The sequence below is a fragment of the Bos grunniens genome, chromosome 14 (assembly GCF_055505025.1).
Source record: "Bos grunniens cultivar Pamir isolate PY7600 chromosome 14, Bosgru_T2T1.0, whole genome shotgun sequence".
Lineage (NCBI taxonomy): Eukaryota > Metazoa > Chordata > Mammalia > Artiodactyla > Bovidae > Bos > Bos grunniens.
This window is the reverse complement of record NC_141178.1, coordinates 75,269,555-75,296,666: the sequence shown is the minus strand read 5'-3', so window position 1 is coordinate 75,296,666 and position 27,112 is coordinate 75,269,555. Positions and strand designations below refer to the sequence as shown.

The window sequence follows — 27,112 nt, the reverse complement described above, 5'->3', positions numbered from 1 at the left end:
CTTGGGACTGAAAGCATCAGAGCCAGGGTTATAAAGCTTGCACTGTCTCCCTACACCGTCCTACCTACAGGCAGAGACAACAAGAGCTCAGCCCATCACATTCCTGCTTTCCACTACACTCGGTAGTGGCTGATGGGCGGTGATTTGTAAATAAGATGTTTGCAAGGTGGTCAGGACAGAGAGAGGAAAGGCGGGGAGAGCCTGGCTTCACCGGCCGCAGGAGTGCCAAATGGGAAACAGTCTCACAGGCCAGCTTGTAAAGTCCCCTCCCTTGTCGTGACCTCATTAAGTCTGCGGCATGGAAAAGCCACCCTGAGACCGACCAGAACCAGAACCCACCCTGGGTCACTGTGATGCGCATTTACAAGTGTCCCACATTCTGTTTTATATACAGTGTTCGCTCAGACCATCTCAACACTCCAACTCATGTGACGAAGTAGGAAAAACCAATATTATTTTAAAAGGAAATACATTACTTATTTAATCACTCTTTTTGTACATTCCCTACCTCATTCCAAAAGGAAATTGGGATATACTCCAGAAAGAATGTCAACAAAGTCTAGTAAACTGTTGGTACAGATGAAGGAGGTTAAGAAGCCAGATTTTCTGGCCCCAAGATGCTGTGGTTTTCCCAGGCTTCCATGCTGCCGTGATGGAGGGCAGGTGTCCTGTGAAGTCCACGGGCATCCTGACTCCCTCATCTCCCCATCGCCTATCACTCCACCAGGCTCTTTGGATAGTCCAACTCTATCAGTTCCCAGGGTCCCCTATTAATTCAAGATGAGGGACTGATGAGTGATTTTTTGGACTCTTTATAGTTTTCAAAATATTCTACTTCTCTCCAAAGAATTTTATAACATTTAATTAGAACAAATTTTAATTGCATTTAAAAGAGTAATTCCTTACTAAAATATAACCTGACTCTTGTTGAGAGGAAAGCAGGCATAGCCACTGATCTGTGGACAAGTGGCGAGGTCAAAACCACGTACGAACACTTGGCAGGGGGAATAAAGCTGGGGCAGAAGGAAGACCACGGTGGGCAGAGGGAGGTGGTCCTGACCAATGGGTGTGGTCCCCAGAACGAGCCTCAGCGTCATCACATCCCAGGTTTGCCAAAATGGCAATCCTCTTCACACCTAGAAAAAGGCCAGCATGTACTGTTCTATCAGTGTCTCCTTGGTTTTGCTGTTTAGTCGCTCAGTCGTGTCTGACTCCTTGAGACCCCTTGCGGTGCTCTTCTGTCCATGGGGTTTCCTAGGCAAGAATACTGAAATGGGTTTACCATTTCCTCCTCCAGAGTATCTTTCCAACCCAGGGATTGAACCCATGTCTCCTGCACTGCAGGTGGATTTTCTGACCACTGAACTAGCAGGGAAACCCAATTTGTCACCTCTGTATAGCGCAGAAATCTATGGTAGAAAATAAAGATCAGCAAAACAATGGAAACTTAAATACAATTTTCTGAGTCAAGGAGCAATGACTGTGAGATATTGTTAGCCTCTCAGCATGTCCCGTGTGTGTGTGTGTATGTGTGTGTGTGTGTGTGTGTGTGTGTCTGGGTCTATTTGTATATTTATATGTAGGGAATAAATTAGATCATACTGATTTTGAACTTGTCTTTTTCACCTCTCGGTCCATTGTGCATATCCTTCTGTGCTGGTACCTAGCCATTTATGAGACTTTCTAATGTCAACAGTGCATCGGGTATTTAGGCTGTTAGGGAGAGAGTCATGGACAGGTTAGGAGCGCCTGCAGGTCACACTTGAATGCAAAGCACAGCTCTGATTGGTACTTTTTGATCTGGACTCTTCCTTCATCTGCAAGAAGGAGTATAATGATGCTGATAGCTTCTCTAGAAGACCTCAGACAGGATAACTGACTTGCCCCAAATCATCTACTGTTACCAAGTTGGATTCAGGATGCTTTTCTTCAAAGCCATTGCGTCACCTGGCCCTGCTATGCCGAAGGGAGCAGGGGACCAGGCTACTGTCTGCTCTCAACCTCCCTTCTCCTGACATCTCTGGCAAACACTCCTTCCCACCTGGCTCGGTTACAAATCGCCTCTGCTACCTGTGGATGTGCTGTGTGGAGGCCCTGCCCAGGCATCCGCTGGAGGCGGCCTTCCCGGGGCGGGGCGCCTCCCAGGCACTTGGTCAGCCTTGGCTTTGCCCCTTTAGAACCATGCTCGCTCTCCTGTCATGCTTGTCTTCCATGCTCTTGGAAACTTGACAAAATGCCTTTTTTTCCCCCCATCTGTCACGAGCATTACACCCAACGGCCTCTGTCACCTTCTGCCTGTCAGAAACCATTTAAACGCGTGGCACTCGAAACGTACTGCTGTCCCAGGCTAAGCTTTCACCCTTTAAAAGGGAATACGCTGACTCCTGGCCAAGGCAACGGCCGCCTTCTGATTTCAAAGGGAATGGAAAGGCAGGCTCCTGGAGCTCTCCCTCTGTTCTCAACGAGCAGTTCATACACACACACAGTAGGGGAAGTGTCGCCTTTGAAAAGTAATTTCCAAATTACAACTTGTAAAAGTGCCTAGGTACCTGGATGTTTCTGTCCAGCCATTGCTCCCGTGGCTCTGTGTCAGGGACCGGCTGATTTAGAATGAATGCCTAGGACAGCTGGGACTGTATGGAGGAGAGGGCAAATCTTAGAGGAGGTTGGCCTGGGCTTTTCCACATTCCTACGCTTTGGCTTTGAACAGATTAGTCACTTCTTCAAGACTCAGTTCCCTCAGCCTTACAGCCTTGCTGCCAGAGATATAGGAAGTAAGGAGTGTGAGAACTCAGCACAGGGCCGCGTGCAGAGCAAACGCCCCACTGGCTCCCGCTCCTTCAATTCCTCTTAGTTCTCTAGGTCCTCCCAGTGGGACACGCCAGCCCTTTGCTGAATAATTATACATTGTCATGCTTTTAAAAAATTTGTAAAGCAAAACCAGTGTAGAGAAGTGGTAACAACACAGACTAAGCAAAAAGAAAGACTTGCATTCGAGCCTCTGCTCTTAGTGGCCTTGTCTTATTGGGCAAATCAGTTAACTTTACCCTATCCATTTTGTGAAGTTAGAATTTTATTTTACTTTTTAATCTTCTCTCCATTTGCTGCACAGTGGGTTCTTGTTGGTTATCCATTCTAACTATAGCAGTGTATACATGTCCATCCTAAAGAAAGAAAGAAAAGTGAAGTCGCTCAGTCGTGTCCAACTTTTTGCGACCCCATGGACTAGCCTACCAGGTTCCTCCGTCCATGGGATTTTCCAGGCAAGAGTACTGGAGTGGGTTGCTATTTCCTTCTCCAGGGGATCTTCCCTACCCAGGGATCGAAGCCGGGTCTCCCACATTGCAGGCTGACGCTTTACCATCTGAGCCACCAGGGAAGTCACACATGTCCATCCTAAACTGCCTAACTATTCCTTCCTCCCAGCCTTTCCCCTGGCGACCATAAGTTCGCTAAGCCTGTGAGTCTCTTTCCATTTTGTAAGTTCATTTGTATCAATTCTTTTTAGATTCCACCTATAAAGGATGTCATACGATATTTCTCCTTCTGTGACTCACTTCACTCAGTACGACAATCTCTGGGCCCATCCATGTTGCTACAAATGGCATTATTTCATTCTCTTTAATGGCTGAGTAATAGTCCGTTGTGTCTTCTTTATTGACAGAGGAAGCTCTGTCGATGGGCATTTAGGCTGTCCCCATGTCTTGGTTACTGTAGACATGGTTACTCGGTTACTTGGTTCATGCTGTAGTGAACACGGGGGTGAAGGTACCCTTTCACATCATGTTTTTCTCTGAATATATGCCCAGGAGTGGGACTGCAGGGTCATATGGTAGGTCTATTTTTAGCTCTATGTTTGAGGAACTTCCTTACTGTTCTCCACAGCAGCTGTTCCAATTTACATAGTTGGGGATTTTATTCATCCCTCTGTTTGGTTGTATGGATCAGTATACAGAGATAACTGGAACTGGTGGCAGATCTGGGGGTCGGGGGTTAGCCAGCTCTTGCCCAGGGCTATATTCCCACGTCTAATATCAAGGTGGAAAGACGGAAGAGTGAGGGGCATGGAGGGAATTTCTGGCCCAGAGGAAGCTGGCCTGGAACTGAAGTCTGGCTGCTCTGCCCCACAGGAGAGACTGAGCAGCCTGTTTTTTCTATAAGTGTGGCTCTGCAGTCAGCCATGGCTGACTGTTTGAACTATGCCTCCAAATATGAGCATCTAGAAGATAGTAGGGGGCTTCCCAAGTGGCTCAGCAGTAAAGAACCCACCTGTCAAAGCAGGAGATGTGGGCTGGGTCCCTGGGTCAGGAAGTTCCCCTGGAGAAGGAAATGGTAACCCACTTTGGTATTCTTGCCTGGGAAACCCCACGCACAGAGGAGCCTGGTGGGCCACAGTCCATGGGGTTGCAAAAGAGCTGGACACAACTTATCGACTAAACTACAAGAAGAAGACGGTAAGGCCCGGCCCAGTCATCTGGGAGTGAGAAAGCCTTGTCTGGTAACTGGTTTCCTCCCCGTCACCTGCGATCACATCCCTCTGTCCATCTCCTCCTCCTTTGCTTTCCTCCTCCTTTCCTTCCTGGACTAGGTGGCACTGACCAGCTCCTGGGGAGAAAGGGCTCCCCAGGCCGCCCTGGAGAAGAGCAGTGTGTGTGTAAGTTCTGAGACTCTGGTGGGTGTGGATGGTCTTGTGTGTGCAGAAGGGGAATTGGCTGGGGGACAGGGTAGCCTCTCAGGGGACAGTGTCACCAGCAAGGGTGACCGGGGCCGCACGGACATGACCGGGAATGCCTCTGTCAGAGGGAGTAGAACAGAGAGGAGGGACGTGGCCCAGCTCTCATTAGACATCCCTGGAGGGGGCACCTTGGAAAGAGGCTGGACCGGGAGACAGGGCACTGACCCAGAAGGCCTTCCTGGGTGTCCGGCACAAAAATACAGGTGAGGGGGCCACCCTGGGGAGATCAGTCATGGGTGCCGGAGTCAGGTTCTGGGCTGGAGGCCCTGTGCTGGCCACAGCGGTGGGGAGGCGGGAGGGGCCCCCACCGGAAGTGGACGGTGGAGGGCTCCCACCTCACATCCAGACCACAGAGGTGGCATGGAGCGCCTGAAGGCAAGCCGTCTGCACATCCAGCTGGACTGAACCCCGCGGCCCTGGGCTGTCCTGGCAGCTGTCCTTCAGACTTGAGCCTCACACCCGCATCCTCCCGCACTTGGCCTTGTGTGTTCAGCAGGGCCCTGCATTCTCCATGGCTCACTTCCTTATCCTGTATTAGCTCCAGCTAATGGGTGTGCGGTCTGAGCTTAGCCCCCTCCCTGTAACAAGGGTAGCCCTCGCAGGCCCTGGGCCCATCACTCTGCCAGACCCCTCCCCAAACTCCCCCGTGTGACAAGCCCAGGGGACTCTTGCTAAGGTGCTGATGCATCGGTATGAACTAAAAAGGCCTGCTTCCGAGCCCCGCCCCAGCTGAGCTCCTGGAACCCATGTCACGTCATTTGCAACAACACAATCCCCTTCAAATTTGTCAGGGAAAAACAAATATACATTTTTATACGGTGTAGAAAAAGAATGGACAGAGCTTGAGCTTTGGGATTGGAGAAATCTTACTGAATCTTAAACTTACAACTTGGTAAGTGGTTCTACTACCTGGATTTCAGTTTCTCCACCTGTAAAATGGGTACATAATAGTGTCTCAAGGTACAGTATCGAGAGCATGGACCATGAGTTCATTATTAGTGCACATACAAGGCCAGTATCTCCTCCTCCTACAAGCTGTGTGTACTTGAAAGAAAAGTGAAAGTGAAGTCGCTCAGTCGTGTCCGACTCTTTGTGACCCCATGGACTGTAGCCCACCAGGCTCCTCCATCCATGGGATTCTCCAGCCAAGAATACTGGAGTGGGTTGCCATTTCCTTCTCCAGGGGATCTTCCCAACCCAGGGATCGAGCCCAGCTCTCCCGCATTGCAGACAGACGCAGGCAGATGCTTTAACCTCTGAGCCACCAGGGAAGTACTTAGGAAAGCTATTTAAATCCCCTGTGCCTCAGTTTGCTCAAGTGTAAAATGAGGGTAAGAAGAATATTTCACTAGATTGTTGAGATGAATTGATGAGGTAAAAGGTAATGTGCTTACATGGGTTAGGTTTCCAATAAATGGTAGCCAATATTAAAATCAGAATTGATATTTCAAAGAGCTCTAGCAAGAATTAAATGAAATAACAGGTTTGAAAAATATTTCAGAACCTGTATAGCACTGTCAGAGATCAGTTATTATGATTTATAATATTATTGCTGCTACTACTGCTAAGTCACTTCAGTCGTGTCCGACTCTGTGCAACCCCATAGACGGCAGCCCACCAGGCTCCCCCGTCCCTGGGATTCTCCAGGCAAGAACACTGGAGTGGGTTGCCATTTCCTTCTCCAATGCATGAAAGTGAAAAGTGAAAGTGAAGTCGCTCAGTCTCAAACTCAAATTTAAAAAATAGCCAAATCTTTTCCAATCTAAAGAAAGCTTTGGGGATTGCAGTTCTGTATTGGCCAAGGATATTTTAAGCAGCTGGGCTTGTCTATCTTCTGTCCCTGCTTGGCGGCCCCGTGCTGCTGGGTGTAATTAGTCGTGGCTCTGTGGGTGATGAAGTAAAGGCTGGCTGACAATTTCACACCCACCCAGTGGCTTGGAAACGGATGACACCATTCTAAATTGCATTAAGGCCAGTTTTGAGCTTGTTCTTCAGATGACAACCACGGAATCGTGTTTTGAGTGGAAAGCCTATCTCATAGAAGTATTAAGGCATCATAAAATGAGAGAGAAGTTATTAGCAAGGGGACTTTAATAAAAGCCATCATCATGCTATGAGAGACGGTAACCTCATTTTGTGCTGTTAAAGCATATTTTGAGGTGTTTGGACAAGTTTAATTGAGATTATTGTTTATGAGATGAAAATACAGGGGTGAAGCAATGAAGAGGGCTGACTCAGCTCACGCTCGAGAGCTAATTTCAGAGGTCTTATCTTTAATGTTCATCCAGCTCTTCCTATCAACTCTGGGACACAGCCAGCTCTGCCATCAGAAGCTAGTTCTTTACCAGAATAACTCCATGGGCTTCTTTGAGCATTTCCTGTATGCAAGATGCTGCATGGAATTTGAAGATGATTAAGGCCTAGAGTAGGAAATGGCAAACCCACTGCAGTATTCTTGCCTGGAGAATGTCATGGACAGAGGAGCCTTTCAGGCTGAAGTCCATGGAGTCACAAAGAATCAGACATGACTGAACACACACCCATGAAGGCCTGAAGAAAGTTTGTAATCTACGGGAAGTGGGGTTTCTTTGTCTTTCTGAGTTTTTTTGTTTTAAATTCTCACTCTCCCTGTCCCACCCTCCAATTCTCCATCCGTTCTGCCCCTTCTTCCTCCTAGCAAATATTTGATGGTTACTCTGGCCATGCAAGGTGCTAATGCTAGGTGTCAATCATTGACAAAACAGGAAGCCGCCTGGCCTTCATGGAACTTAACAGTTTTCGGAAGACAGACCAACATAGAGGTGGGAAAGGGGAGGTATTAAAGAAAAGCTTGAAGAACTTCCCTTCAAAGGGCCTGATACCACCTGATGCCACCATGTACCAAATCTTATTTCTCTTGGTAAGACTGCCTCTTGCCTTTGTCCTAAGTGAAATCCACAAGGATCTCTGAGTCCTTCCTGGTTCAACTGTACATTTGAACCAAGGAAAGATAACCTGTGATGTCTCAAAACTCCTTGTTAATAATCCTTTTTGTTTAGGATAATAATACTAAACAAATACTAAAATAACACTTGTTTTCCTCTTTATGTTTCTATTAGAGTCTTGGTCTCCCAAACAGAGACAATCCATTGGTACACAGGAAGAAATTTCCAGAATATTTGCCTATAAATATCATTTAGGTAGTCTTATTCTTTTAAAACATGTTTATATATATAATGTATATTTTAGTACAGTCATCTATGAATATAATTAATGACTGTGTATATAAAAGATGTGTATATTAAAAATGTGCACATATAGGGAATGCTTACTCAAACTCACTCAAAACTTTGTCTTACTGTCATGATCAACAAGTTCAGAGACGAGAACACTTGCACTCGAGAACAGGAAGAGGCCTTTTCTCAATGGACTGAAGGAAACAGTCGAACGAGGATGCCCCCATGCGCCATAGCGTTTGCTCTGCTGGTGGGAATAAAAGCGACCAGCAAACTTCTTGCCTCTAGGACAGTCACAGGGCGTTCTGGCAAAAGGCTCCACTACAGACAGATGGCATCGCTTCTGTCATCCCTCCTCCCCACCAGGGCCACGCGGCAGGAGCCAGTCTGGGGAACAGGCTGTTCAGACAGCTGAGGAACCTCACTTTAGGACAGAGGACAAGAGCAGGCAGGGGAGAGGGCCTACCCCACTGCATAGGGTAAAGGGAACATGAGTCCTTCCACCAGGCTCTAAGTCTCTAAGAGGAAAGGATCAAGCCTTGGCTGGCCTGGACTGGAGACTCACTCCTGATTCTGGCAGATCCTAGAATGAGGGGAACAGCAGGAGTAAATTCAGGGACAGAGCCAGCAGAGCCTGCCAGGCAGTAGGAGAAAGCGGAAGTCACTGAGATGGCAGGTCGGAGCAGTGAGGACCAGGGAGGAAGCCACACGAAGGCCACGCACAGTGAGGGCAGCGGGGGTGGAAGGCTGGGGCAGAGCTGGGCTGAGACTGAACTGACCTGAGCGGGTCAGCTCGTCAGCCTGTTCCAGGAGCACCGAGAGGGAAGAGGGGATCACAGGCAGTGGGAGGACCGACATGTGGCCGATAATGATGTCACTTCCGACTCCAGACAAGATGCAACTTATCATCCCACAAAGAGAGAAAAAACATGAAGGGACCAATGGAATGTCCCGGCCAGCACTGCCAAATGTGTAGCCTTAGTGCACTCATGTTCAAGGTTGAGCTGAATATCACCCGCGTCCTCAAGACTCGGGGCCACTGCAACATTTTGAACCATTTCCTTTAGTTTCTCCTCCCACAGAACCCCCACTGTGCTCCCCTCTCATTGTGGTTTATTCCTGGTCCCTGTCTGCTGACCTCTCGGATGGCAGGACATGAGTCCCAGTCACCCTGATGCCCCCTGAGCTTAGCCTCATGGTTGGCATGAAGCCAATAGTTACTCAATACAATATTCATTTAAATAAAGAAATACCTGTTAGATCTAGAAAAGAAAAGAGTTTGCATCTTCATGCATCTACAGGAAGTCAGTAGGGAAAGCAAAATTGCAATGTTGCTAAGACTGAAATCGGGGCCCCTCTAAGAGAGCTTCCCAAGCTTTGGGAACCCACTGTCGCTAAGGGGGATGCAAAGGGGACAAGTTGAGCAACCGCAGAAGAGAACAGCTCGGGTGAATCAACACATTTGTGCAACTCCTCAGAGTGGAGAAGCTTCAGTGCAAACAGAGCTTCTGCTTTTTTTTTTTTTTTTCTCCTGAAAACACTGCCAGCTCCAAGAGGCACCCCCGAGAGAAACACAAAGATTCTGAGGATACACATTCAGGTGCCATTCTAGCTGGATAATTCAGGTCATCCACATGGACCATTTACCCAGCTCCGGAGATAGTTCCAGAAACATGAACAGCTCCCAACTCTCAGGAAACAATGGGGTCTGATATCTCCCAGATGATTCTCAAGGTTAGCTCATCATCCTCCTGGGAGGTGAAGAGTCAATATTCACAGCCCAGGCGCTTTTTGTTCAGAAAGCAGATCCATCACTTCCATTTACTTGTTCATCTGATGCATGGGTGTGGCTCATCTGTTTGGGGGGCAGGCTCGGTGCTGGGCTCATGGTCTGTGTTAGACCTGCCCCTGCTTGCCCCAGCTTATGCTCCACTTTGAAAGGAAAGAGGCGGAGGCATATTCCGTGGTTCCCATATCCCCACCCCACCCCCCCACCCCGCCCCTGCCATACACCTTGCACTATGCTAGCTAATCTATGCACATCTTCCTATGGACCTCACGCTGGAGAAGTGGGCTTGGTTCCTGCTTGGTTTAGGAGAACTGCAGACCCCCCGGGGGGCAGGTAACACCTGGCTCTCGATGACACTACGTGTGTAAAGCTAGCATTTACAAAGGAGAAGGTTTCAATAAGATCATCATCTTATCCACAGAAGTAGGAGGAAATTAGTCAAGCAAATCTCAACATACAGGGTCATCTTGCTAATTTGCCTGTGGACATTAGCCTGGGTCCTAATAGCTCATAGACAGCATATTAGAGCAGAGACATCACTTTGCAGACAAAGGTCTGTCTAGTCAAAGCTATGGTTTTTCCAGGAGTCATCTATGGATGTGAGGGTTGGACCATAAAGAAGGTTGAGTGTTGAAGAACTGATGCTTTCCGACTGTGGTATTGGAGAAGATGTTTGAGAGTCCCTTGGACAGCAAGGAGATCATACCAGTTAATCCTAAAGGAAATCAACCCTAAATATTCACTGGAACAACTGATGCTGAATCTAAAGCTCCAATATTTGGCCACCTGATAAGAAGAGGCAACTCATTGGAAAAGACCCTGATGCTGGGAAAGACTGAAGGTAGGAGGAGAAGGGGGAGACAGAAGATGAGATGGTTGGATGGCATCACTGACTCAATGGACATGAGTTTGAGCAAGCTCAGGGAGTTGGTGATGGACAGGGAGGCTTGGCGTGCTGCAGTCCAAAGAGTCAAAAGCGACTGAGCAACCGAATAACAATATAACAGTTCATTAACTCAAAAAGCTCCCTGGAAATCAGCTGCTTTTACACTGATGGACCTGGATGTCTCCGTGCGCTCTTGTAGTGTGGTTGCCAGACACGTGGCCACTCAGCCAGGGCTGATCCCATTCTTAACTTAAGGACCTTGGTGGGGGTGTCCCCTGCCAAGTGTGGGCTCCGACCTCCATACCATCCCTCAGCCTGGGCCACAGCCTGGGATTCTTTTAAGTGCAGTTGACAGCTTCAGGTATGTTTTCTCAAACAGACCCCATTTCCATGCCGTCACCCCAGGGGTGAAAGGAAGGTCGTGAAACAGCAAGGCCAGGGCAAGTGGGCAGCAGCTCCGGGTCACCCAGTGGAAACAAGCAGAGGATCCTGCCACGTGGGCTCCCATGGCTCCCAGTTCTGGGCTTCTCCTTCTGCAGTAGCCTCTCCTGGGCACCGACCACTCCCTTTGATAGAGACCCGTCTATGGTCCCTGCCTGCCTGCTGTCAGCCTCCACCATCAGACCACCGGGAGCTACCTTAAGCCCACTGTGCTTTTCCTCCCTGTCCCCCAAAGTCTGCACGAACCTCTAGCCCTCTAACGTGTTCCCAGGCTGATCTTTTTCCTCCTGGAGCCTCAGCTCATGGCACAGAGAGCCCCTCCCTCTCCCAGCTCCACACTGGCCATTTTCCTTTCCGTACAGAGTCACCAGAGCTGATAGCTGTGTAGTAGGGCAGGGCTTTCATGCACGGCTGAACTCCAATGCCTAGAAAACGTCACTGAATAAATAACTGAGTGAGGGAATGACTTCAGAGTCTAACTCATAATTGATGTTCAGTAAATATTTTTTGACAAGTTGCCTAAAGCTTCATGCCTCTGAACTATCAATCTAAACCTCTGTTACTCCTCTGGGTGAGTTCAGTGGGAAAAATCCACTTCTGCTTCTCCCTGCCTGCCCACTCCTCCCCCTCGAGGCCAAGCACCCAGTCAGTCTTTGCAACATTTCCTCTGCCCCTTCCCAGGGTGCCCCGCGCAGTACAGGGACTCTTACAAGTCGTCTAAGGAAGCACCTCTCTAGTACAGAGCCCCTGCTAAATTTAGAAGCAGCCCTGGTGTTTTGAATTCATCTTCGATCACAACAGTGAGAGAGGTTTCTAAATGACTGTCCCTGCTGGCCGAGTTGTTCCCACCAGGTTGGGGCCGCGCCACCAGTCCCAGACAGTGACCTGACTCTGCTTGTGGACCAGTTGAGTGATGCTGGGCAGATCACTGGATGCTCTGTCTTCTCTGTGAAGTGGGAGGTGGACCAGGGCTCTCAGAGGGCTATGCAGCAGGTCACCTGGCATTCCAAGTTCACCCAGGCACCTCCATGACACGCTGCCTGGAGCTGGCGTTCCGGCAGCTTCCATCTCTACCAACAAGCCCTTGGGCTCCATGTGTTGGGCTTTCGATCAAGACCAGCATGCTATGAGTCATGTCCGACTCTTTGTGACCCCTTGGACTGTAGCCCTACAAGCTCCTCTGTTTATGGGATTCTCCAGGCAAGAAAGAATACTGGAGTGGGTTGCCGTTTCCTTCTCCAGGGGATCTTCCTGACCCAGGGGTCGAACCAGCATCTCTTGCATCTCCTGCATTGGCAGGCGGATTCTTTACCACTACACCTCCTGGGAAGCATGCTATGAACAGGGAGATATATACTATTAGTTAAAAAAATTGAGACCCATCATGAAGCTGAAATAGTACAATGCACATATTCCCTTCACCTAAACTGACCAAGCATGAACATTTTGCCACATTTGCTTTCTGTCTTTCTCATTCTCTTTCTCTTTGTGTGTGTATGTTTTCTTTCTTTTTTACTGAACCATTTGAATGTTAAAGACAGCGTGCCTCTTGACCTTAAATACATTAGCACGAAGTTCCTAAAAATTAGCACATTCTTCACATAGCTCTATGCCCAGAAAATGAGCGCTGACACAAATGGTCTCATATGCAGTCTGTGTTTGAATACCCCCACCTCCATCCCAGGAATGTTCTTTCTAGTCCTTCTCCCTGGATCCCTTGATCCAGGAGCCAGTCAGGCATCATACATTCAGTTACCATGTTTCCTTAGGCAACTTTCATCAGGAACCTAGGACAGCTGACTATTTTTCATAACCTTTCTAGTTTTATAACCTTTCATAACCTTTCTAGTTTCTTCCAGTTGTAGCACCAGCCAGCCAAGGGGTGGTATGCCTCCCCCGGGAAGGCTGGTGGGCTGCTCCTTTCTGTAAAGGGTCTTTGAGGCCCATTATTTCAATCCTCTGCCAATTAAAAACTTGTCTACAGTGGAGCCAAGACCAGAAGCTTTGCTCAGGGCCCACTGGGCCGTGACATCAAGAACCTGAGAAGAGAGAAGCAGCTGAGGCTTCTGAGCCTCAGCCCCCTTGGACCCAGTGAGCTTTAGACCATAAGAGCATCCTCTCAGCCTCCTCTGCCTTTTAATTAGAGACAAAATGTCCCCGTGTCTGAAAGCGGAGCATGGCCTGGACACTTAGAATCAAGCTGCCCATATTCCCAAGTGCTTTGCAAAAAAAAAAAAGAACAGTGTTGCTATCTGCACTGTCCTTACAAAGAGAAGTCTGCTCGGCGCGGTTGCTGAAAACAGGAACCTGTCTCCTGCAGCCTGCGCCTTCCTCGTTTCTAGCAGAGGAAGTGGCAGCCGGTTTAGCAACTGTGCTTCTCGATAGCATGGGCTCTGCACCGGCGGGAGGCTCACTCTGCCACGGAAGTAGCAGCTGATGGAGCGGTGGTGATGGTGCTCCTGATGGTCCCTCCTCTGCGACTCCCAGGGGAGACCGTGCCCAGCTGTTGAAGGTATCTGGGGGGACGTGGCAGGGGCTTTGGAGGGGAGGTGTCGGGACCCCTGAGACACACAGCTGGCAGTGGGGGGACTTTCTGGAGACAGACATGCTCTGGGAAGATAGGCAGAAGCAGGTCTAAGTGAGGCTCTGTGGCTGGTGAGTCGTGGCTGCTCACTGATGGGGAACTCTATGCCAGGAAGGTCTGGGAGAGCTCAGACCGGGCACGCTCATGCCAGAAGGAGATCTTCCAGCCACAGAACATTCTAGCACAGAGCAGGGTTCTCACTGTGGATACTCCAGCTTGCTATTAGACTTTCTAGAAGTATATCCTTAGGTGAGACATTTAAATCTCTCCAGGCCTTCATTCTCTCCTCTGGGAAGTGGGAATAATGGTACACAACTCACACAGGTATTGGGCAGATTCAACGAGCTAAGATATGCAAAGTGTCCAGGCCAGTGTCAGACACGTAGTAGGGGCTCAGTAAAATGCTACCAGCATGGAGTCATAACGTGTGTAACTGGAGCCCAGGCAGGTGGACATCACAGTGGTGCTTCTAGGCATCTGGGGTGTGGATCTTCTTGGGAAGGCGCCAACAATGACTGATGGTAACAAACAATAAGAATCCAAGTAGGTGAGATTTTTACAGCGCATATGATTAAATCAAAGGCAAACATGGGAGGCATACAAAAATCTGAAAATAAAATGCAAGCATTAGGAGATATTTTGGAGAACTAGAATTTTCTAAGGAATATGGCACACTCCTTATCCTGCTAGGTTCCTCCATGTCCAGAGAGCCTGGTGTGTTAGGGAAATGGCCTGGGTTTTGGCCTCAGAATGTCCTGAATCGGGGTTGTGCATGTAGTGTGAAGGGATGGAGTCTGCCCAGCTGAGTAGCAGGGGAGGCATGTTGCATGAAAAGTTATTTTCCTGCAATCTTTCTAACAATCCTGTTAAGATTACCATGATTATTCGCTTCCAACAAATGAGAAAATGAGGCTCAGAGAGGTTAAGTGATTCATCCAAGTCACACAGCTGGTGAGAGGCTCCGAGGGCTCCAAGGGCTGAGACGGGGGAGGAAGAGCCCCACCTAAGTGAGCTGAAGTGGGGGGAGGACAAAAGTGTGTATTTAAAGCAGTGCTCGTAGTATTAAGAGAAGTATGCTCCATCGACTGCAGGGTGTCTTTTTGTAGGTTGCTGTGAGATCCTGTACTGGGCTGTGGTTCTTTCAAAAATAGGGAGGTAAACTCAAGTAAAATTTCTGGCAAAGTTTGGTGCAAACTATAGTCTTCAGTTGGGAAAATGTTATTCAAGAGTACTTAAGGAACTTGCCTAGTGTTCCAGTAGCTAAGACTGTGAGTTCCCAATGCAGGGGGCCTGGGTTCGATCCCCGGTCAGGGAACTAGATCCCACATGCTGCAACTAAGACCCTGTGCAGCCAAATAAGTAAATAAATATTCAAAAAAAGAGTGCTTAATAGGCTCTGAAATATACAATGGTAATAACAGGGGAAAAAAATCTATGGAATAGGCTGAAAGCTATTTAGACTCTTGTGTCTTAAAAAAGATCTAGAATCTGGGAAGTAAGACCAGGAAAACCTTTTTTTTAATCAGCTCCACCTGGGCCTACATTCTGGGTTGGTCGCCAGTGAACTCACTGTGTGACTCTGGGCAAGTCGCTTTGCCTATCTGAGTGTTTGCTTTTTCCTCTTAGTATAATAAAAAGAAGACCAGCTTCCTTATGTGTTTGTAGAAAGTTTAAATTATATACAATATGTAGTGCATGCTAAGTACTAAATAGCAGCTACTATCACTCCTAACCCAGACAATTAAAGCACCCAAGCTGCTTGTGTATCCATCGGCAGTAAACAGTAGCGGGCAGTGTTCAATATGACGGGTCACATGGCACAGCCGATGACATGTGATTCCTTGCTCGATTTTTCTGAATACTTATTTCTACCTGGTGGTCCTCCATCTCACTTAAGTGAAACAGCTATAGGTAGGTTTGTACTGCACTGAAATCATCTTCCTAATACAGAAAGAAAAAAACATTCCTCCACTCTTAGTTTCAAGAGCTGGCAATGTATTTCCAAGGGGAGTGGGTCTTCCTTAAAGACTTAGAAATTATTCATCTCAGTAAACCCCAGTCAGCTTCCTGCATTAATAGATGCTGCTGGGTTTTAATTTTTCATCTGACATTCAGCAAGAATTTATTCCCCCAGCTCTGAGAAGCTGGAGCTTAAAATTCTCATTAAAATTTTCCAGCATGTCAAGCTAGAGCCTTTGGTTCTTGTCAGCAACCTGAGGGCCCTGTTAGTACATTTATCCATCCGTTTGTCCACCCACTCATCCATCCATCCATCCTTCCCTAATGAGCAACGCATTGAGGCCGTATCCTCTGACTGATTTCCTCCCCTCCCACCTCCCCAAGAGTTCCAAAGGAAATAGGTACACTGGTCCCGACCACTTCCTCCCATCTGAGAACCACCACGGGGGGAGGCAGTTCATTTCGTTACGGTAACTGGAGCTATAGACAGAAACCGTGGGGCCTCCAAGCCGCTCACTTTTGTTGCCATACAGCCTCGCAAAGTCACGCTTCCCTCCTTGGCACCTTCAGGCCACTGGGACCATGGCTGGGGGACTCGGGGTGGGGGTGGGGGCAGGTGGGGAGACTTCAGGAGCTTCAGACCAAAGTGGGAATTGTCCCTGCAATGGTCCTTGGGGGGAAGGCCCACCCTGAGAGGACAGGGCTGCCCCTGAGGGCACAGCCCTGCCTGCCTGCCCTGTGCTGGGTACTCTGGAGGGACACTTTTAGCCACTCGACTGAATGCAGTGAGCCCTTACTACGTGCCAGGCACCTGCAAGGTAATGATTTCTCATTGAGCAATACACTAAAGAAAGGATCGCGTGCTCAGGGAGTTTATAAACTGGGGCTGTTGAAGACACAAATCCATAACGAGGAATTGTGGTGTGAGCCATGAAGGGGCCAGAACCCTGGACACAGGGCAGAGGGTAACCTGTTGTCAGTGAACTCTTTACCTTTAATTCTCACTTTAGCCCTTGGAGGCAGGCACGCTTCTTCTCAAAGTACAAATGTGCCATCTCCCCCTACTCTTCTGGACTCCCACAGCCTCCAAGTCACGTGGACAATCAGCTTAAAGATTACATCCTCTGAATAGAACTTGGAAGAGCCTGGTAGGTCAGGAACCACTTCCTGATATGCTACTTTAGCAATATACCAACTGGTCTATCTACTTAACAGCTATGATGCAACTGACCTCCTAGCGTACAAGAGCAGCGCCACGATCATGTCATGAAAAGGGGTTGATTTAGCTTCATGCAACCCTCTGTCCACTTCCTTATGACTCAGAGCAGAGGACTTAAGAGCCGGGCTCCGGAGCCAGACACCTGGGTTCAAGCCCTGCCTCCTCTCTTACCAGCTCGCTGATAAACCCAGATAAGTTATGCAAACACTCTGGCTTTGGTTTCCTCAGTCCTACAAGAGGCGTAATGGCTGTGGTGTGTCTCTCCCGGGCACAGGGTCTCCTCAGTTTTCATCTCTTCCTTTTCTTTCCCTTTGGAACATCTAGTGTGTTTCAGGTCTGAGTCAACACAGACCTCTGACTTCAAGGCACTTACAGTCACTATCAAACCACCACACAAGAGAGTGTCAGAATCCCCTTTGCGGGCAAGGCGGGTGACCCTGAGCATGTAAGGATGAAACCCTGAGCTGAGAAAGTGTAGCTTCGGGGGTCCCCACCCCAGGCATCTGCAAGTGATTCACGTGCGGCTCAGCACATGCAAAGGCCGTTAAGAGACAAAAGAACAATTTCCGTCTCCCTTGATAAGCTCATGAGCCTCGCTGGTGGTTCACATATCTGTACAAAGAGCAAACCCAAGTCTTGCTGGGAAAAGTTATGCAATACAGGAACCCCTAACTTCACCACGCCTGGGCCCAGGCGTCCAAACGCCCTCTCGCCTATCCATCTGCGTCACCATCGACCTCCACCTTCTGACGAAACCTGCATTTCCCAGGCGTTTGAAATGAAAAGCCCATTTCGTCTTCACTGCTTTCCCATTCTGTGCAATTGCGTATCTCTGTGATCTAACATCAAAATAATTGGCTTTCTGACTGTTTGCTCATTGCCAAGGTCTGTGATTGTCAGCTTGTAGGTTATGTGGGTATCGAGGACCTGGCCTGACTTCATTTGTAACGTGGTTTTTGTCAGGAAGTGTTGTTTGGTGTTCAACAGACTCACAGACTGGAAGGTACCATATCCCACCAGCCCTGTGTATTGCGGGGCAGGGGGGAGGAGGGGAGTGGTCACTCTGAGTATGAAAAGTTGATTTAGGGGGAAAAAAAAAGAAATGGGGAAATTAGAATTTTTTTTATTATGAGATGTTAAAGCCATGCCAGGAATAACTGTATTGTTCACCTCTCCATGCTGGACACCACTTTTTAAGGATCCCGCTAGGCCTGGGGTCAAGGTGCTCACTTGTAGCACATTTACTGTTGGCAGAGAAATGAGCAACAGAGCACTTACTCCCTGCCTCAACACACGCACACACCCAGCAATGTGCTAATCTTGTAACACATACTCTCTAATCCTTACTTGTGAAAATTCAGCAAGGAAGCTATGGCTAAGCTCAGTTTTAAAACAGAAATCAACAAAAAGCAGTGGAAAGAAGTTTAGCGACATTCTAAGAGATAAAACTGAAATACGCCCCAGCACCAAGAGGTCCCAAATCTGGATTCTCCCTCTGACATCCTAAAATGACTGTAAAATGTTTTCTAGGATGTGTGTATCCTGGTCTCAGGGTAAAGCTGAGACTCCCTGTTATCCTGAGGGTATACGAGATCCTCTTCTGGACACCCAAGGGTGAAAGGAACATAGGCTCGTGGACATGTGGGTCAATGATGATAAATGGTCGGTGACTCTCTGTGGTGGGAAGAGCGCTGGATGGTTGGGGAGGGTGGGCGGGTCATAGCACTTATCCAAAATTACTGAGAGGCCTTGAGAACAGGGCTTGCCCTCTCTGAGCCTTTTCTTTGTAATTGAGGACACTGAACTGCTCACCTCCAGTTGGTGCTTTATGATATTCTAGGGTCAGAGAGTCCTCTCTGGAGAGGTAAAGGGGCAGCGAGTGCTGAGCCCCCAACCCCCAATAAGCCTGCTTTTATCTATTTCACATGTTGAGCTTTCTGGGGAAACTTTGTCAGAACAGGTTTCAACCAGCCGGCTGGACCGCAGGCTCCTTCTCTGCACAGGGGCAGGAGAACAAGACAGGCCTGGGGTCAGGGAGGACGGGCCTGTGGCTGCACCTGCCCGGCGAGGAGAGCTGGGAACCATGTGGGTCACAGGGCGGCACACCTGCCGAGCGAGGTCAGGATGTGGTGGGGTGCCCCCGGAAATCCTGAGAGATTTTTGGCAGGGGAGCCAACCGATGCTAAGGTCCTGGCCCAGTTCTTAGGGCCCCTGCTGCGGGTGGCAGACCGCAGGCAGCCCCGAGCAAGTCCCAGGGCTGTTGGGTGGGTACCGGGTACCACTCAGGGTGTGGGGTAGGGGGTAATTGAGACAAAAGGACCATAAGCCATTGTCTGGCCCAACCCTTTCCCCACCATACTTGAGAACCTGAGGCCTAAAGGAGGGGAAGGACTGCCAAAGTTTGCCCAGTGACCTAGCTGGCCACCCAGTACCCCTAGGGATCCAGCGGGTAAATCTGTAGTGATCCCATCTTACCACGCTTATCTCTGCTTCAGATATGACCTTAATTTAATCCTCAAAACAACCCCTCAGGGCACGGATTAGAATCTCAAATTTCTGCATTTGGAAAGGGAGGCTCAGAGGAGCGCAGCAAACTTGCTAAAGGACACACAGCCAGGAGGTCAGGGAGCTGGAATCTGAACTTCTGCTTGCCTGCGTTGGAAACCCTTTATTCAAGGCACCCTCCTTCTTCGCTAGTTCTACTTCTGATTATAGAAGCAGTTCAGGCACGTGGGAGAAAAACTGGGAGATTTTAGAGAGGTGTAAAGAAGTAGTCAAGAAATTCACCTATAAAATCAATCCTCAGAGAGCCCTTGAAAACACCTTGGCAATAATTTCCTTTAACAGTTTTTCACATATATGCGAATGCATGTTAAAATTTTGGGCTTCCCCGTAGGCTCAGACAGTGAAGAATCCACCTGCAATGCAGGAGATCCAAGTTTGACCCCTGGGTCTGGAAGATCCCTGGAGAAGGGAATGGCTACCCACTTCAGTATTTTTGCCTGGAGAATTCCACAGACAGGGGAACCCGGCAGGCTATAGTCCAGGGGGTCACAAAGAGCTGGATATAGCTGGGCGGCTAAGCACGCATGTTGAAGTTTCATAATATTGACATAGTGTGAGTATGGCTAGTTTTCTGTTTGTTTGCTTTGTTTTGGGCTTTTTTCTCCCCATAGCATTAATATTTCTTCAAAACAATGCTTGGAAAGGCTGGAAAACTTTCCATACAATTCACTCCTGCCCTCCTGACCACACCAGGCTGCCTGATAGTGGCCGTGACAGCTGAACCTGAGCAGCCCTTAACTGGCACTTCTCTCCTGTCCTTCCTCCTCCCCCAGTTAAAACCCCAGCCCTGGGCTTCCAATCACTGCAACTTGACATCCAAGAGACCCCTGGGGACCTCTGTGTCCCCTGGACTAAAGGTCCACCCCAACGTTTATGGCCCTCAAAGCTTCCTTTGGCACGCTTTCAAAATCACTTTCGGTTGTGTTCTTGGACTAGACCCGAGGGGAGGCAAGCAGGACAGCATTCCGCGGTGGTTTTGAGAATGGGTTTGGGAGTCAGGCAGAGCTGGTGTAAAGCCTGGCTTGCCTTCTTACTACTCATATAACCTTGGACACATTGCTTAGTTCCTGTCACCTAAAAGCTGGGCCCTTGTGAGAAGCTGGTGGGGGAGTGTGACGTCTGTAAAATGCTGGTGCCCGGCAGAGAAAGGGCTGACCACCCGGGGCGGTGCTGGCGATTCTGTGGTGACCGCTGCTGTTGGGATTCGGAGGTGATGGGTGACGAGGGCCCCCACTGGTGCCACCATGCCTTCACACCTTAGAAGCAGGTCACGTGGATGGACTTGCCACTGCCACACTCTGTGGGAGAAGTATCTGATTCCAAAGGGAAGGCTGCACCCCCAAGTGAGTTCTCACCTCCCAACTGTCGCCACGCTTACCCGACTGTTCTGGACCTGCCTTCCCTGGGTTGGGGCTCCTCGAGCTGCCGCCCCCTTGTCACACTATGAAGGGGTTCAGGTTACTTCCTTTCCCAGAGTGAGGCTTGGCCTTTAGGAGCACAGAGTGGATGAGATGCACAGAGCAGTCCTGGGATGCTGCTCCATGAGTGGCAGGCGCTATGTCCACCCGGTAACACAGAGCCCAAGATGGAAACTTCCCTGATCTGGTCAGACAGAAACCAGCCTGAGAAGGCAGGGCCCACACGCCTTGACTCCTCCATACCAGGGGTCCGCTCAAAGGGTGGCCAGCCATTTGCTGACCAGAGTCCTTTGGGGACCCAGCTTCCTCCTGGTGGAGTCGGCAGCATGGCCCTAGGGAAAGGGCAAGGGCTCTGCAGCCAGGGCCAGTAGGCGGGCCCTGGCATCCCTGCTCCACGGGGCTCTGGCCCCGGGCGTGTGGGCAGGGGAGCCAACCAGCTGACCTCCACACTGAGAAGGTAAATGCAGAAATTCTGCCTTCCGGGATGCCGGGAAGATGAAAGGTGGTGGCATCTGCTTATCGCCCACACGAATCACCCTGCCCATGTCCTCAGAAGTGTAAAGACCGGGCTTGTATTTTATTCCGTGTAACGGGACTTCTTAAGAAAGCGATGATGGGTCTATTAGTAATCATTTTCAAAAGGTCACTGAAATTGCTGGAATTGAAAGAGGTTCAGTGGCTCTCTCTTTGGAGATCATCTTTTCCATTCATTTCATTTTTAAGAAGAGTAAACTGAGGCCCAAGTCTTCGCAGAACAAAAAGCAACACTGGCCCAGAGACGGGGGAAGAAGAAGAGGCGAAGGTCGGTTTCCATCCTCTGACACCACAAAGAAAAGGGATGAAGAAACCAAGACTGTTCGGAGCCAGTGTTAATTAACTCATTTCTCTCTGGCCCTCTCCTTGTTGTTTCCAGAAGCAATTATGCCTTTCAAAGCCTCGCTCCCACCTCCAGCCACTGCATAAAACTGTCACAGATTAAATCAGATCGCTCAGCCATTTCATTAGGGAAACCCCAGCTCTCAGTCTCTGGGGGCACTTTCGCTCTTCTCAAATCAAAGCCTCCTTCAGATGAGTTCACTCCTCCCTGGAAATGACAGGAAATCAGCCAGCAGACCTCCAAGGAGCAGGTGGACTGATGGGCTTTTCTGACTAGCACAGGCAGGATAAGGAGCTTACAGTCCAGCCCAGCCCCTGCTCCCGGAGTGTGCCCACCCGCCAGACAGAAACAGAGAGAAGACCAAGAACCCGGGCTCCTAGCATCCACCGCATCTCATCTCAAGACTTTGGGTATGTTTCTTTCCTTGGATGGACCTCAGTTTTTTCATCTGTAAATGCAAGTTTCAAATCTTTTGTTTTCCTGCATTGTAGTTCCTGGGCTTCCCTGGCGTCTCAGACGGTAAAGAATCTGCCTGCAATGCAGGAGAGCTGGGTTCAATCCCTGGGTCGAGAAGATCCCCTGGAGAAGGGGATGGCTACCCACTCCAGTATTCTTACTTGGAGAATTCCATGAACTGGGCAGCCTGGCGGGCTACAGTTCTTGGGGTCACAGAGCTGGACATGACTGAGCGACGAACACTTTCACTTTCATTGTAGTTCCTGGATCCCTTCAAAGAGCACACACATCCTTGAGAAGAATGATACAGTTGTTGGAAGGAAACAAAGTTAGAATCCCCTCTGATCGATAACAAAGTCTATCGGCATGACTTTCCTGGAGTTGCTGATGTAGAGATGAGAGTATGACGTGATGGCTGGAGGTCATCACTTGGAAGAGGCTGGGGGGAGAAGATGGACCAGGAGTGAGGCTAAGATATGCTGCAGGGAAGGGGACCGGGGGTCTGCAGGGGTGAGAGCTCACCTGCCTACTGGGCGCTCGGGGGAGGGGCGAAAGGCCCAAGCCCTGGGATCTAGCTGATCCTGCAGACCAAGCATCAGGCTGCAGGCAGAGAGGGGCATTGTCCCCAGTCAGTGGCAGCGCTGTGGGCACCCTTGGGAGTGCGAGGGGGCAAGGTGGGCACACACTTGAGTGATATCTCCATGGGGAGGCCTGCAGGGCCACTCCCCATGTATCCTGAGAGCTCCACTAGAAGCCCTGGTGACCACAGACGGAGCAGCTGAGGGGCTGGGGTGACTGCGGGCTCCAGGAAGTCACTGGGAGCAGGACAAAGGCAGTAGGGCCTCTCAGGACGTCTGTGCATCCCATGCAGGGTGCCGGCTCCCCAGAGCCAATCTGCTTACTTCCCCCTTCCCTGAACAAACCTCAGGTGGGGCCCCAGAGGCGGAAGCCTTCCTGTCCACTGGGTGGGACCCCAAGGCCCCCCGTCCTCTGGGCGCTGGCTCAAGGCCCCACACAGGAGACACTTAACTTCAGAGTGAGGCTGCGGGTCCTTCCACTAGCACGGTTTCCCCAGCACTTTCTTTGAGCACATTTCCAGGAGTGCCTACACCACACCCGAGACAAAGAAAATTCATCCCTGTTCCCCCCAGAGCCAGGGTGATGCTGTTGAAACCCGCTGGCCTGCAGGAAGGGCCTGCCAGGGACAAAGCGCCCCCTTGGCTGTATTTGGGGAGGGGGGGAGGCGAGATGGAGGAGGAAAAAGGGCCTTGATCTTGCATCAGAGTGGCCTCGCCCTTAAACTACCCTCATTGCTTCCAGTCACAAAGGCCAACAGGATCAGAATTCGGGCCTTCTCATTGGAGCACGTGGCCCATCCAGCCACACAGTCTGCGGTGCATTATAAGTTTAGAGTCTGGGCAAGTCTTGTGATTATCTTGGGAAGAACTCGATGATACTACAATCTCTCAGTCTGAGTTATAAGTGATAAACTTCATGTAACTAGTTAAAATAGATTAACTTTCAAAGGACACACTTTCTGGTTTTCCTTGTTTTGCAATATACCACGTAGACCCCCCTTCCTTGCCTTCCCCTGACCCGTTAGGAAGTGGTGCACACCCCCGTCAGTCTCTGAAAGGCCTTGCTCTGGGAGCATTGATCTGCCCAGTATCTGAACCTGAAATGCATAGAGGAAGGATGCAAGGGTTGGATTGGCCGACTCTGGGGCCCTTTCAAACTCCTAACGCCTTGATCTTAAACTGGAGACGAAGAATGGGGTAGAATGCAAGTTTCCAGGTGGGCTGGACACTGGCTGGGGGATTCTGTCTCATCAGTTTTCTTTGTCCCCAGGGACAGGAATAGCTCTGTCTATAGGTGTGGACTTCCTCTGCTTCAAGCAGCCTGAGAGGACACTTCTATGATGGAATCATTTAAGCCCCTTTCTAAAGTACTTGTATGAAGACCCAGAATTAGAGCTTCCCTCACCATGGGCTTTCAGAAAATATACTGTAAATGGCAATAACTGGCAATTTTACGCCTATTAATTTTCTGCCAGGTTGTGTTCTAAGTGTTTCACAGGCTTTATCTATTAATGTTACAGCCACAACCCAATGTTGTTTTATTATTATTCGCTAAAACAGGCAGGGAAATGTCAAGAACTTCCCCAAGGGCATCCAGCTTGCATGCGCAGAGCCAGAATTTGAACATTATGGAATGATGTTCCAGAGACTTAGCATTTGAACAGTATGGAACAATTAAACCAGAGACTTAGCATTCTCTGTTCAAATTCCAACTTCCCCATTCCATGCTGTGTGACCTTGGACAAAATCCTTCCCCTCTCTGAGACTCAGTTTCCTTTCTGCAAAATGGGGTAAGGGATGCAAGGATGCTGCGATAATCAAAGGCGACAGCAGGTGCCGAAGTGCTGTAGCAACACGGGAAGCAGGCAGACAACAAACAGCCCTGTTAGGGGTTTTCACTTGTCCCCGTTGTTTAGAGCATGTTGAGAAACTCCAACAGAATAGACAAAGTGGAAAGAGAAAGTACCCATTTCTCATTCCCTTCAGGTTGCAGAGCCACATAACTCCTGCAGGGTAAGAGCTCCGGAGGCCGGGACCCTAGGTGTTGAGGGTCGGGGCTCAGGAGACCCTGGGGTGGGGAGTCTGAGAGGCACTCAACCCCTCACACGAACACTGCCAGCTGCTGGCTGTCAGCCCTGCGAGGAATGGAAACTTTCTCCACCAACAACACTTGCTAGCAACTTCCCTCTCTGTGGTTTTTCTCTGTCATTCCCTTGATAAAAGAAGTAGAGCTGCGCAAATGTAACCAACATTCACGAATCTGATCTTCACATAAAAACACCCGCCTTTCAAGAAGCGAGCGGCCTGAAAATATGATGCAGGATGTACTCTAAACTGGGTCATTCTCCACCCAGAGGGCTCAGCGCGTGGCTGACTCCCCGTGTGGATCCCCTGTGCCGTTGGCTTCGAGCAGCTTCGACAGCCCGGGGAGAAAGAAAAATGGGAAACAGCATGCGATCTACCCCGGCGCCCCCCGAGAGGCCTCTGCCCAGCTCAGAGGGTAAGTCTGGCTTCTTCGGTGAAGATGCGGTGATGGGGGTGCTGACAGCTATTCAAACAGGGCAATGGGTACATAGGGCTTCCTTATACCATCTCTCTTGCTTTGCCTGTGTTAACATGCTCATGATTAAATGCTAAAAATGATCAACAATGGTGCCCTGCCAGGATGCTAAGCTGCTGGCATTTTACGATGGAATTTCAAAGCAGCTGGTTTGATCCTTTTATTTCACTTATAGGTGGGGAAACTGAGGCCCACAGAGCAAATGCAATGTGTATATTAGCTATTAGTAGAGTCAGATTTCCAACCTGGGCTGGTCCAGTTCTGAAGTCTAGGCTTTTTCTTACCATTCCTTGCCAACCCTGATATAATATTATGATGGTTATATTAATATTATCCTGAGTATATGATATTATCATGGGTATATAATGTTCGCATGGATATATAATGCTACAAAAGCTCTACCAGAACGTTTTCAGTGTAACTTGATGATGCTAGCCACCAGTCCTAGGAAATATTCCTGAAAATAAAGGAATCTTTGTGAGCATCTGTAGGACAGCAGGGATCAGGTATTCTAGAAGGAGGGCATAGTGTGGCGGGTTAATCGAGGATGACAGGAACCAGCTTTCTCCAGATATGCAAGGCTGAGCCAGATTCTCAAAGCCACGGTCATTCAAGGATGGCCCAAGAGCTGGGAGGGGACACTGGCAAGCAGAGACGGAGGCTGAGAGCAAACCCATGGTTTAGAGGTGTGGTGGCCGCTAACACTCCACCTTTATTTCCTGTAAGAACAGTGAAGATGTGCCTATGGGTCCTTTAGGGAGTCAGAAAGGGGATGGTCAGGTTGGGTGACCCATCAGCGTCTCCAGGGTGAGTCTCGTGAGCTTTGGGACACTTGGACCTCCCACCTTTTATCACAGCAAACCAGAGTCCGATCCCCCTCTCCTGACAGGGGTGACCCCACCAGGTGTCCCCATGTCCCTTGCAGCACTGAACTGGGCCAAGTTCACATGCACAGATGCCCAGTACAATGTCTGCTAAGCACAGCTCCAGACAAGCAGGGACAAAGCCAGACCAAGCCCTGTGTCCCCACCTGCCGCTTACTCCATGACGTCTGCAACCCCTTGAAAAAAGAGCCACCTTCTCATTTCTTCCCAAATGGAGATACTCTGTATCCACGGTCCCATGACTCCTCAGATGCCCCCAGGTGACTGCGCAGAGACCCTCTTGTTCCATCCTTGTTCAAATCAGATGCAGGGCAATTCTAGTGACGCTCCTGTCCAGCTCCGCAACACCCCTCCCCAGACCTAGGTGGGAAGACACTGAGACGTTCCCCCAGACAGAGGAGGCGGAGCCACGTGATTAGGGGGCGGGAGCATGTGCACCCCGGGCAAAGTTCCGAGCTGTGTGCAGTTGTGCAGAGTGGCTGCGCCTGAGCTCCTCTCCCACCTTCTCCCAACCAGCTCACATCAGTCTCCTGCTCTGACCGTGGCCACTTCTAGAAAAGCGAGGCTGCCAGGCCTGGGGCCCCGGCTGCCTGTGGGAGGCACCACCCAGGAGCCCATCTTGTGAGGTCGCTTCTCCCACGGGGGTGGCGGGGGCGGCGGGGGCGGCATGCTTGAGCGAACTCCATGAAAACACAGGCCTCCAAGGACTTGCCCATTTGCCTTTATTTTCTCAATGCAAATCGTCATGAAATAAGTTTCTCTTTTTCCACTGTGTGGGTGGGAGGGTGCCTCTAGAGAAGCGGGCCAGGGGTCTCCCCGACCCTCCGCCCCCTGGTTCCGAGAATTCCCCAGGTGGTACCCGGTTTGCTATCCAGGCAACCACATCAAGTGCTGGCAGCCGGTGGCTTTTCCATCCCCCACCCCTGAAAAGTTTCCTTTGTGATCA

At 49.7% G+C, this 27,112-nt stretch overlaps 2 protein-coding genes across 4 annotated transcripts in view; one reads left to right on the top strand and one right to left on the bottom strand.

Annotated features, from left to right (window-relative positions):
- The window catches only part of TG (thyroglobulin), a 235,284-nt gene that overhangs the window by 48,279 nt on the left and 159,893 nt on the right, over positions 1–27,112 (bottom strand). The window lies entirely within an intron of this gene.
- Positions 13,303–27,112, top strand: part of SLA (Src like adaptor) — a 36,736-nt gene continuing 22,926 nt past the window's right edge. The window contains exons 1-2 of one of the 3 annotated variants that reach the window (XM_086337435.1): positions 13,303–13,578; positions 25,077–25,222. In XM_086337435.1, the coding sequence (XP_086193561.1) occupies positions 25,162–25,222 (61 nt within the window). In that variant the 5' untranslated portion in view covers positions 13,303–13,578; positions 25,077–25,161. Of the gene's footprint in view, positions 13,579–24,993; positions 25,223–27,112 lie in introns of those variants that run through there. The other 2 variants (XM_086337436.1, XM_086337434.1) reach the window with 2 other exon arrangements.